This window comes from Pseudopodoces humilis, chromosome 18, assembly GCF_049639895.1.
Source record: "Pseudopodoces humilis isolate 2021_Gansu_Grassland_sample_001 chromosome 18, ASM4963989v1, whole genome shotgun sequence".
NCBI classification, from domain to species: Eukaryota; Metazoa; Chordata; class Aves; order Passeriformes; family Paridae; genus Pseudopodoces; species Pseudopodoces humilis.
This window is the reverse complement of record NC_142217.1, coordinates 13,766,454-13,779,023: the sequence shown is the minus strand read 5'-3', so window position 1 is coordinate 13,779,023 and position 12,570 is coordinate 13,766,454. Positions and strand designations below refer to the sequence as shown.

Sequence of the window (12,570 nt, the reverse complement as noted above, 5' to 3'; positions counted from 1 at the left end):
GTGCCTTTTATTTCTTCACATTCCTCCCCTCTGCACCTCCCACCCCATTCCCTCCTGCCAAGGGTTAAAATGAAAATCCGTTTTGGCTCTGGTGCAGACTCGAGGAGCAGTATCGACCTTCTAGAGGCTTCTGGTGCACGTTGTGAGGGTTACAGGTGCCCTTGCCTCACAAAAGCTACCTCACAGCAGCTTCAGCTTGGATTCCACACTTCAGAGCAGCTTGAACACCAAGTGCTGAGTGCTGCTCAAACGTAGAAATAACTTTGCACTTCAAAAGCAGCATTAGAAGCTCTCCCATCACAAGAAGCCATTCTCTACAAGACAACCAATCTAGCAGCACTTCAGTCAGGAATGGTTGTCTTAATTCAGCTTTTGGCTCTCCTTGAGCCCTGCTGCTGTCCTGCTTGTCCTTAGTAGTCATAACACCCAAGCCATCAATATCAACCTGCCACAAACTTTCAGCTCATTTGTAGGATTTTTAATTTTAAACTGTCCTGAAGAGTTACTTAATTGCCTGTCAGATCTGTGTGCAGCTTTTCCTTTTGTCCTTACGTTTAAGGTCAGAAAGGAGCAAGGTTTTTAAAGAAAGCTTCCCTAAGGGTCCAGATATAATCACTAAGATCTATTTCATTCTGTTTCAAAACCTTTTACTGTTTTGTTTGTTCTGTGTGTGTCTGAATCATCCCATCCATGTCACAGACCGTGAGCAGGGCCCTCCTAGAACCATTTCACTGTCTGAATTCCTCATGGGCTGTAGTTGTTGGTGTTCTCCAAGACAGCCAATGTTTCCTCCCTCACGACAAAGCCACATGCCCACAGAAAGAGGAGGTGGTCTGCATTTTTGGGGGTTATTAGCTTGGTTAAACACAAGATGTGATTAGGGCTACCAGACAACTCAGGTGGTGTGAAGGACAGCGCTCCTCCAAGGGAACTGCAGCCACGCAGTGACAGGAAGGTGTTGCTTCCACTGGGAACAGGGAGCCCGTTGCTTTTGGCTCACGCAGTCATGTCTTGCATTCTCTTCCCAGAAATACATGTCCATAAAGCTGCTGCTGTTCCTTCTTCTCTGCTTCTTCTGCACTCTTCTCAGCCTTGCACTGGATTCCTTTCTGTTCTGTTGGTGCTTGGTCTGCATCCCCGCTGCCCCTCGCTGCCTGCCTGCCTGCCTGGGACTGCTGGGAAGGGTCTGGATCGGGTGTCTTGATGCCTCTGCCGTGGTGCATGAATGCAAACAGCCTTGTCTGGAAGCATGGTGCCAGCACCCTTGAAAGGCTCACAGCTTTCTCCAGTCTTAAGCCTTGCTAAGACTGCTGTTGGGCCTCAGCTTGTGGTGGGTTTTCTGCTTTGTTGTTCCTGTAGGTGGTACTGTAGATGGTTAGATGGATCTGTTCCATGAAATAAAATATTGGTGAGGGTGGGGAAATTCTAGGGCCTTCATTCTAGACTTGAAATCCCTGGGCTGGAACATGACCTGATCTCAGTCTGCCCTGTCTTCTGTTTATCTATGGTCCCACCCAAGCTTAATATGGCTCTCTGAAGGGCTATGGAAAAGGCACTGCATTCTTTCCAAGGCTTTAAAAACAAAAAAAAAACCAACAGAAGTTCTGTTCTTTTGACTTGAAAGACTTAAGTCCCTTTGAATTCAGAGCCCACTGGCTGGAATTAGCTGTTTCCCTGCATCTTGTACCTCCCATACATAATAACACCAAACCCTCAATGTTTACTGTGCTCCAGCTGTTTGAGATCAACCTTTCAGAACTTGAATCCAGAAGCTTTGGTCTTTATTGGATTACCTGAACAGCTCTAGCAGGAAATCAAAGTCAGGGTAGCTCAAGAGAAATTCATGTGGGTTTTTAACCACAAATAGTAAATGGTTTGTACTCAGTCATGGCTTCATATGGTAAGTGATCTCTCAGCATAGCTTAGTTAGCTGTGAAGTACTCATGGATTTCACAGGAGTCAGTAAAATTTATGGCTTCTAAAATGAACTGATTATTCCCTTAAATTATTTTTTTTGCAACCAAGGATTCCTTTGTACCCAGGCTATGTGTGTTAAGTGCCTAGCTAGTATGTGCTGGCAAACCACACCTAAGAAAGTTTATACCCTCAACAAGGCTGAATGTGAAGGAGAGGCTTTTAATTTCTTTAGAGAAATACAAAAATAAACCTGTGTGCAATCAGCTGTGTTTGTTGGAGCTGGCTGGTAAGTGACTGAGAGGCACTGTGTCGAATAGCACAGGAGACCAGCAGCAATGGTAACAAGAACTCTTTCAGGTGCCCTCTTTGGGGAAGCTGACAGTGAGGTGGAGCTATGGGGTGAAGCTTGACCTCTGTGCTGTTTTTGAAAGGGTAAATGAGGGTGTATAGGCACATGGGTACTGGAAGAATGACTGAATTGTCTGTGTTGTTTAACCTTCTATGAAAGCTCCTCTTTAAAGGAAACTAAATGCAACTGTGGACCTGACAGCTGTGGGCCTCAGAGTGGAGTCCAAGACCTCCTTGGTCTGAATTGTGCTCGGGCTTTCTGTCTTTAGAATCACTTTTTAAAGGAGTTAAAGACGTAAGATATTTTTAAAAGCAACTGAAGACTTAATTATTTTAACTCTGAGTAATATAGTTTGGTTTCATATCCCAAGTGGCAAGTGTCTGCTGATACATCTTCATCTGCTGGCCTGTCCAGATGTTGGGACCTGTGTGTGTTCCACAGCATCTTTCCTCTGCTTCCCAGCAGAGGATGCAGAGAAGGACTTGGAGGAAGGACTGCAGCATGTGGAGAAAGCACTTGTACCTGGAGGGTGATGCTGGGATGAGATCCAGAGCATGCTGATAGATGTGCTGGTGAGAGTGAACAGTGAAGTGTTGGCTCTCTACTGCCAGGTTTCAGTCATATTTATCATGGTCATTAAAAATACACTTAACAGAAAGAGTAACTGGTTCAGTTGAATGGGGAAGAGGTACAAAGGTGCAAAAATCCTGAGTTAAGGAGAGAACATCAGCCCTAACTCTGACTACTCTGAGTCTTGATTTGTTCCTTGTGATGGATTTGCAGGTAGGTTTGAATGTAAAATGCTCTCTGCTTGACTCTCCAGATCTTATGTTCCTGGTTACTTTCAGTGACACTTAAACAACTGTGGGGTCTTTTCTTTTTGGAGGAAGGAGGGAATTCTTTTCAACTTCTCCTGCCATGATAGATGTACTTTGTACATCTTTGAAATGAATTCATCAAGTGGTCCTCTTGATTTCAATGCTTTAAAGAAAATTTATGTTGCATGTTGTGTGCTGAACCTATGTGACTTGTCCAGAAAGATGCACAATAACCTTCCATTATCTGAGATTTATTGTTTTTCCCTAAATGCTTCTTACAAAGCTGGAACCTGGAAAAGTTCTCTGTTCATACTCATCTCCTACCACATGTCACTACAGAGAATGCAAATGGAAAATGAGCACTCAATTGCATTTTTCCTTCTAAGGCCCTCTTCTTAGCATGAGGCTTGGCTGTTAACTTGAGCATTGCACTACCTGAAATGTGCCCTACTTACTCTGTGAGGAAGTTCTTTGACTTCTAAACCTCTCTGAGCCTGCTGGGTTATCCTCCTATGTATTAATAATGCCCTAAACTTTATTTCTGAAACAGTAATCACATTTAATAAACTGTATAGATTATTGCCCTTAAAGTAGCTCAGCTTGCTATTTTCTATCTTTTGCCCTCTCACTGACAAAAAATACATCTTAGAAAGAACAGATGTACCCTTTGTCTCCTAAATATAGATGCCATTTCTGGGCCAGAGTTTTATATTAAGATCCATGTGCTGAAAAAAGTTTTCCAATTATGCAAGACACTAAAAGCTGAGTGTGCAAATAAGCCACAGGTGTCTTCATCTTGTGCTGATGGGATCAGCTCTGCCGGAGGAGCAGTTTCTCTCTTCTATTGTGCAGAGGTTCAGCCCAGGTCAGTCTTTGAAGGAAAACTGATAAAATACTGTTAATTCTCTGAAAACCCCCATGGACAGCTGAGCTTTTGAGAGCCTAAAGATGTCTCATAATGTTCTTCCCCAGTGGGCAAGATAAATCATACCTCCTGTTGTGGAGCTGCCTTTCAGTTGTCTCTTTGCCAGCTTAACTGGCTATTTTATGTGGTTCGGTTTAAGAGGTGATAAAAAGTCAGTATGCTGAAGAGCGCTCCTGGGAAGGAAGCTGTGGATATTATAGAATTATTCAGGCTCCAGAGGGTATAAAAAGAGGAATGAAATGTCTGTCCTCATTGCTTGGTTGTTAATATTGTGGTAGCAGAACCCAGAAGACATCCAACACATTGGCGTAAAGAGGCAAAGTTCTGTTCTTACTGCTGGCCGTTATTCACGTGTTTTTCAGCTCATTTTTCAAAGCTGAATGACACATGTTACCTCAGTAGCTTCTGGGAGCTGTTTTGGATTACCTTGCTTAGAATAAAAAAGAGAGTAAGAGCAGCACCACCACCTCCAAATCGAACTAACCTTCATCTCTCTGACTTGCTCTTCTTACCCCCACGCTGGAGTCTCATCTGCTGCTGCACAGTGCACAGCTTGGATCCCAAACCACCCACCTGATAACTTGTTAGTATCATCCTGTTTGATGGCAGCCTGTTCCCAGCCTGATAGGGTCTGCTCTTTCTTGGGCATAAATCATTTTGTTATTCCTCACGTTCCTTTCAAGCTGCCCATCCCTGGCACGTGCAATCTTCTGATGCCCTCATTGCTATAAAATGCAATGTGAAGTTGCAGGGAGCACCTATTTTCTTTTCAACCTCCTTTTCTGGCATGGTTGAAAGCAGGAACATGACTAAGACAGGATGAAAGTGTGGGGTGGGTTTTTACATCTGCATCATTCCCATTTCCCTCTCTTCTCCCAAGCAACATATGTCATGTTCTGACTTAGTGACTATTGGATTTCCTTCTCTAGAGAGCTTGGGTAAGTCACCAGCACATCTGCACTGACCTGGCCAGCACTCCTGCAGCAGCCTGGCAGAATGTTACTCAGAGTGAACTTTGCAATGACTTGTGAAACTTTCCTCATAAGACTGAGTCAGCAGCTGTAAATACACACCATGAGTTATGCTGAGAAGCGGTAGAAATCTGTGGTTCCGTCGTGCCGTTAGTCATTCTGACTTAACTTTCTGTTTGTTTGTTTTGTTTTTTTTTGTCTTGTCTTTTCTTTCTCCAGTACACCTCCAGCATGAGAGCCAAATACCTCGCCACCAACCAACCTCGTCCAGATGCTGGCAGTGTGCATTAAAACGAAAAAGTGAAAGCAAAAAACAAAACAAAAACAAAAAACAAAACCCACACGTGCAGTCAGACTAAACAATGTGCCAACTGCTGTGCCCCTGTGCTGTCCTCGTAGAACAATCCTGCTGTTCTGCCCAAAATCTAGTGCAGCTCCTTCTGTTTCTCCAGTCCAGACCACCCTTCCAACCTGGTACCTGCCCACTGAGTGGAAGCTCCTTTTGAATTTAAGCCTTCAGCTTGTAGTACCTGATGTGATGAGAACAAATGTGTGCAGGCCAGCAGCTGACAGCACCCAGGCAGGAAACTGGGCCCCCCAGCCCACGGGGCAGCTTACCAGAGTAACCTGTGAGAAACAGGTGGTGAATAGCTTCTGCCCCCTTCTTCCCCCCTTCTGTTCCAAGAGGGACTTGGTGAAGGATGGTGGTAGATCTTCTTCACTTGTGCAGTGGGACCAGCAGCCTTTCAGACACTGAAGAATCAGGGCTAGGGTGCCTGTGGCTGGTGTGCAATGAGGGAATGCTGAGGGAATGCACAGTGCAGCGTCTCACTGGGAATCCTCTGGTGCACTGCCCTGGGTGAGGGAGGAGGGAACTTTCCTCGTGGTGTCACTGCATATCCACTGGAATTGGTTCTAGAAGAACAAACCATTTCACTACCCTGGTTAACTTTTTTTTTTTTTTTTTGAAGTCCATTAAGAAAATGCCTTTTTCTTTCCCTCTATATCTGTCATGTGAATTCTTGAGGAGGAGCAGGGGGGCCCAGCACCAGTCAGTTACCCTGTCCACTGCTCTGGACCTGACCTCTCTGCTCCATCAGGGAAGCCCAGGTATTTGCAGATGGCATTCTGGGTGCTGCCTTTCCTAGGCTGACACAGATCAAACGAGCCAGCCACTCACTCGGTGCCAAATTTTTCCAGGGAAAGACTTAAAAGACTTTATGGAGAGGTATTTTTGCACTAAAGAGTTTTGGCTCTCTGATTCTAGATCTTACGGGACAGTCAGCTTGCAAAAGCAAGAGAAACTGGAAGCACCAATGGATTTATAACAAATGCAAGCCCTCCCCGCAGGAATGATCTGTGAACTCTACTGGACTTTCTTTCTTTCCTTTTTTTATAAATCATAATCTACAGCACAGGGTTGCTGAAATGGCATTGAAGGAGGTTTTTGGAGCCTCAGTCCTAACAAACTCATAAGATTGTCAGTGTATCTTCTGCATTCTAGAATCCGAAAGCTTCAACAACATTGTGACCGTCGGAACGGATTTATATTTTATTCTGTTTTGTTTAGTTTTCAAAGGCATATTGCTAACCACTATCTGACCATACTAATGCACATGTAAGGCATTTTCTAGACGTGAGACAGAACAAGGCTTGCAAAGGGGCAGCTGGGTGCCTGCAGAGGGCAACATCCTTCATTGGTGCTGTACTTCCCACTGAAGAGCAGTGCTCCAAAGGGCACTGACAGCTTCTTCTTGCTGGAAGAGGAGACTGCCTCTTGGGAGGTACTGTCAACTACTGCCCTTTCAGTAGGGTTACTCTGATGTTCCTTTTTGTCTATTTACCTCTTAGTAGGGGCATCTTAGCAGAGCTGCTGCGCATTATATTAAATAACTGGCAGAGGAAATTGAGTGGGAAACATCTCTCAGACTGGAGTGGAGCCATTGGCAGAGGCAGTTCATTGTCACCTCAGTTGATGTTCAGACTCGGTGTCTGTTTACCCCACGTTGGCTGTTTGGGGCACAGAATTACCAACCTGCCTTTACTCAAGTCAGTTGCCTTCTTGCAGTGAGGTGGGAACTGCTCCTGGCAGGCAGCTAAAGAGGGATCTGCTGGGAAATGGTACCAGCTCTGTGGCAGAGCAAGCTTTGAGACTCCTCTTAAAATAGAAACCACTACTAAACTGCAAGGCCAGCTGTTACCATTCAGAGGAGTGAGAGACAGGGAGGAGTCATCACCATACAGACAGGAAGAGAAGGGTTTGGAATAAACTTCACGCTTCGCCATAAATCTCTGGAAGCAGGATCTTCTTGCTCAGGACTGAGTATGCCCTTTCAGACATGTTGGATGGGCTTCACACTGAAACATACCTCTGTTTTATCAAATAACATGGGCAGGGAAACTTGGTCACAGGTGGTATGGAGGGACTCGCGTGCCCCAGGGTTTCCATCCTGTCTTAGAGCCTGCCAGGAGATGTGGGTGTGCAGGGTGTGCTGTGGTGATCTTGCAGGGCCCCAAGCACCCAACTGCTCTCTGGGGGGAACCCCAACCTTTCCCTCACTTTGAAGAAAGAATCAAGAGCCATATAATCCTTATTAAGACTAAGTTGTTATGCCATCATCCCTCCTTGCGGGGATGTGCTCCGATTGCTACTCACATTATCAGTTTTAGGGGAGCTGCCCTGAAATCTGTGGCCCAATCCTACAGGTGGAAGGCAAGTGTTTTGGAGGCTGCGGGGAACCCTGTGAAAACAAGTAACTTCTTCATGCACAGAATGCACCCTGACTGCACTTTGGGCTGGGTCTGAATTGTCCCCGTGGCATTGTCTGTGCCACACAACAACGGGAGTGAGCCAGTGCCTCTGTCTGCAGCATCTAACGGAGCAGCCACCTTGACCTGCTTCCTTCCAAGGTCTGGCATTGCCACTTCCAACACCCAGAACAACTTCTGACAGTGTTTGGGGCTCACAGCAGGGCACAGCTGTGGAGATACGTGCTCTGTGACTTCAACATATAACTGGAAAGAATGTTATGGAGATAACGTTTTGCTCTCTGGAGGCCAGCACAACGTGACTGTGGTGTGAGCGGTGTACCTGTGTCCAGCCAGCACTTCCTTTACTTGACATGGATATTGCACTTTTGTAAAGCATCCTGGAACTCTGCTGCCCCGCTGCATGCTGTGCAGAGCGCTGGATAGGAAACACAGATAAATGGGTTTCTTTTGGTTTATTATTATTATTACTACTACTTTCTTTTTTTTTTTTCCTTTTTTATTTTACTGGAACCTTGAGCAACAGTGTGGCATTTCTGCAGGCTGGTCTGAATGGATCTGCTGAAGAACAGATGGCCTTTGCCTATTCTTATGGCTGCGACATAATCAGTCTCATCCATATGGTCACATTTTGTCTGAGGAGGGGACTTTGAAAAGCCAAGATCTCCCAGACTCTGTGCCTCCCTCTCGGGTGAACAGCAGGTGCTATCTGGCAAAGACTCATCTGTTCTGGATGGCATTCATGGTTGAGGGAGTCCAAACTCTTCAAGCTGCAGGAGGTAAAGCTGTAGAGACTCCTCTCTCTTCCATCGTGTCTCTCTGTTTTTAATGTGACAAAATGCCAAGGCCATATCTCTTGGTGTGTCCCAGCTGACCTTATCGGACATTTCTCGTGTTACTGGTTGCTAGAAAAAGGGTCCAGAAGTCAGGGGAGCTGAGATTGGCCTCTGGACACCTCACTGGCTGCAGAGTGGATGGCAGCTTGTCCGGTTGAAGGTGACTGCATCGGTGAAGACACTTCATGTTACTTTTTCAGAAGCACAAATGTGGTCATTGGCTTGTCTGGTTGGCTTGGTTTATTTCCACTGCATCATCATGTGTGAATGACACTTTCTTTTGGAACTGAGAACTCTTCCAAGCACACAAACATCTCCACAATGTGAAATGTAAATAGCATGTTGGACTCTTGTGTCCAGTGTTCAAGACTGCATTGTAATTGTAAAGGAAATCAAATCAAGACTTGGCTGTGAATTTCTTGTGCTGTCTTGGGAATTATAACTGTAGTGTTTGTATCCTGTATGTATTATTAAACTGAGTTCATTTTGTGTGCTGATAAAAGGGTTCAAGCTAAGATTTTTAGCGTGCATCCATGTATCCAAATGTGAAGGATGGAGTGCTCCCTTCCCCTCCTGTCCTTTTTAAGTTTTCTCCACTTGATAGGTGTTGATTTTCCGTGTACAGTCATCTCAGCCAAGACGCAAGGGATGTTCATTTGAGTGCTTTGAGGGGGACACAGTGCATGGGCTTTTGAGTGATCCTAAGTCAGGAATTCCATAGCAGTTCCCTGAAACTACATGAAAAGTTTGGCCTTTCTGAGAGTTAAAGCATTTCTCAGGGAACTGCTCAGCCATTGCTCACGAGAGCTTTGGTGCTGCAGGGTGGTGGGACAGGAGTGGGTGGGTGCCCCCAGAGCAAGGTCCAGGTACCTGCGGGAGCAAACCTGGGCTTCACTTCTGCTGCCCCCTTCTCTTCCTCTCAGCAGCCACTGAAATACCATTCTGAGCCCTTTGAAGAAGAGAGAAGTGTCTTGGCTTGTTGATCCCTGCCACCCTCCTGATTCCAGGGGAGATGGGGTGGATGGGTTTCCCCTTAGCTCGGGAGAGGAGCTGTGTTTGAAGCACTTCCTACCTGGGGTCCAAGGAGAAGCCAGGATCTTCCCCAGCTCAGTGTGTCAGTGCCACTCAGTGAACATCTCTGGGTGTGAGAGGAAAAGCCCTCTGGGGAGGTACTGAGGAGCAGATCTCATGCCTTGAGACAGAGACCTGGCAAGGCTTGGTCTGTACCTCCTTTCATCACAGCCTGCTTCCCTTTTCCAGAAATTGTGTGCATGCTATGGATGGCTTCCCTTGGCAGTCCAGGAGGCCCAGCAGAAGCGTGGGATGTTTTGGTAGCAGTTCCTAGATGGCTGACACGTGGTTTGTGCTTTCAGGGGGGTGTGGGATCTCTGCCAAGCCGTGATGGTGAGCGTGCTGCCCAGCTGGGAGACGAGGGATGGGTTACTGGTGGCCTGGAGCTCCCGGGTGCTCACCCAGCCCCTGTGGCTGCATGAACAAAGTGGAACATAAATTGATGTACAACCAGAAAGTTCAAAATACTCCTTTCCTAAAGAGGATAACTGTAGCATGAAGCTCTTAGGTGCTCTGCATATTTGATACCACATTGCTCCTCACTATGCAATTCCCAACTCCTTCCTTCCTGTTCCTCCTCTAATCTCACACCAAGACTTCTCCAGTGGCCTCTGCCCAGGAGGCTGCTGAAAGTCCCAGAAAAGCCTCATTTCTTCCATTGTTCTCTGCACTGGGTGCAGCTGCCCAGCCGTCACGTCGCGTGCCTCAGGTCCCTTGGTCACGGGAGGCCCCATGAGTTTTATTCACATCATTCAGAGGGAAGTTTATTTTCTTGGACACTGTGCACAGAAACCTAATGGTGAACATGTACCTGGCCTTTTTGTAACTTTTCTGTTTTGTTTGTTTTTTGGGTTTTTTTTCTTCTTAACCATAATGGTTGTATATCATACCACTTTATATACATATATAATATATAAATATATATAATTTTTTTTTAAACTTTGGACCTGCTAGTTTCTTTCAAGTGTTCCTGCACTTACCCAAAATGTTTTTAAATTGTGAGGATTAAAGAGGATTGAGCCCATTTTTGTATCTTTACTTTTAATTCTGTAGTTCTATTGATTGTAACGTAGCTATTTTTTACTGTAACTTTTTGGTTTGCAAATACTAAACAAAAAAACCTAAATGTAATTTCTGTGGTTTCTATTCAGCTTGGGTTTCATGTTTTAAAAATAAACGATTTAAAACCATTGTTCCTGGTTATTGATCTGTGCTTTCTCCCAGAGAGGGCGTGGGGCTGGGCTGGTGGCTGCTGTGGGGATGTCCTTGTACCTGGGGACAGAAGATGCTGGAGCAGCCATGGGAAACATCATCTTGGGAGATTCCTCCTGTGCCTGGTGTGTTTTAACCCCTGGAGCCCCCTCTGCTGCTTTGATTATTCCCCACTGGAGCAGCGGTAAACACGAGTGGTTCATTTCCACCAGCACAAGGACAAGAAGTGTGGAAAAACAGCCTGGGATGGTGCCCCACCAGCTGAGCCCTGCCAAAGGCATTCCTCCTTGAGAGGAGGAGATGAAACTCGGCTCACCTTGCCCAGTGCTGCCCCAGGGTATCGTGGGTTTGTTTTTAGTTCTGTTTGTGCAGCTCTCTGATCACGGGCCCACCACCACATCACTATCACGTAGTAAACTGAAACCTTTACCTTCCTCTCATTTTCCTGATCTGTTTTCTGCCTGGTCCTGCCAGTCAAAGGAGGCGTTGGGCTCCTGCCCCCATCCTGTGCTATTCTTGCCCTGACCTCAGCTCCCTTCCTAGGTGTGGGGATAAACAACAATTCAACTCTGTCTTTGTAAATGCTATGTATTTTTTTTTCAGTGCTGTGAGTATGGCTGAAGCCCACACCCTTGCTCTCAAGTGCTGCCCACTTGATTCTTGGTTCTGACGAGTTCAGAACCACAGAGGGCTCCTTGTTGTGACTTACCCCTCATGGCTGTGAATCTCAACAGGCACCAGTTTTCCTCCCTTCACTAATAATTGACAGATGCGTCTCCCCTCTCTTTTTTGATTCCCATCTAAAGGAGGAGCCCACTTTTTCCATCTTCATCCCTGACCTGAGATGATTAAACCTGCTCTCTAAAGCTCTAAAAGGGCTTGGAGTCAAGGGAATCTCATGGCGTGAAGGAAAATAAAGCCTAGGTCAGCGCCATCAGTGTAAATATTTTACCAGGTTTATGGACTCCACCAGGGATGGGAACGTGCAAAGGCCTGGTAACCTCTCCCAGTGTTCTCCAGCCACCCCCAGGAGCTGCAGCTTCTCTCACCCTCTGCACTGCTCCCAGTCCCAGCAGGAGCAGGGCAGAGCTCTCCTGAGCCTCTTCTCCTGGGCTTAGAAAAAACAGAGGGAAGGGTGAAGAATGTGTTTGAATAAACCTCTCCTTCAGATCAGCCTTCAGTAGTGGTCCCTTAGATCTCAGTCCTCCGAGATAAGGCAGGGAGGGGTGCCCCGGGGAGATGCTTTCAAACGTATTTGCTCTGTGGTGTGCTGAGCTGTGCTAACACGAGCGGTGCCTCCGGGAGCTCCTGTGGGTTGGTGGATGGAAAACCATCAGGCAGAGCTGGTGGCTGTGGGACACGGTTACTGACTGTGTGTCCCTGGCTGCTGTCACCTCTTGGGGTGGGAAATGGCCCACACCACAGGTCATGTTTTCTGCTGAACGTGGCACTGTGCAGGCAGCCCCTGCTGCTGATGCTGCAGCCTGGTCTGCCCAGCTCCTTCCATCGGGTGCATTTAAGAGCTGGATTTGTTGTCCTTTAGGAGGGCCCAGTGGAGTTTTGCACTCTCCGTGAGTCCAGGAAGGCAGCAGGCAGCTGAAATTGCAGCTCATCCTCTCTAACCCCTCCTGGAGCAGCCTCGTTCCTGAAGCATGACCCCATCTCCCCACCCCGCTCTGTGGTGCTTTCAGGAGGTCACATC

The 12,570-nt window shown here is 46.5% G+C and overlaps 1 protein-coding gene across 3 annotated transcripts in view; it reads left to right on the top strand.

Moving 5' to 3' along the window:
* Window positions 1-10,846, top strand: part of TTYH3 (tweety family member 3) — a 73,822-nt gene extending 62,976 nt beyond the window's left edge. For 2 of the 3 annotated variants that reach the window (XM_005523189.3, XM_088063926.1), the window contains one exon: window positions 5,200-10,846. In XM_005523189.3, coding sequence (XP_005523246.2) covers window positions 5,200-5,271 — 72 coding nt within the window. In that variant the 3' untranslated portion in view covers window positions 5,272-10,846. The other variant, XM_088063927.1, reaches the window with a different exon arrangement.
* Window positions 10,847-12,570: the final 1,724 nt, after the last annotated feature.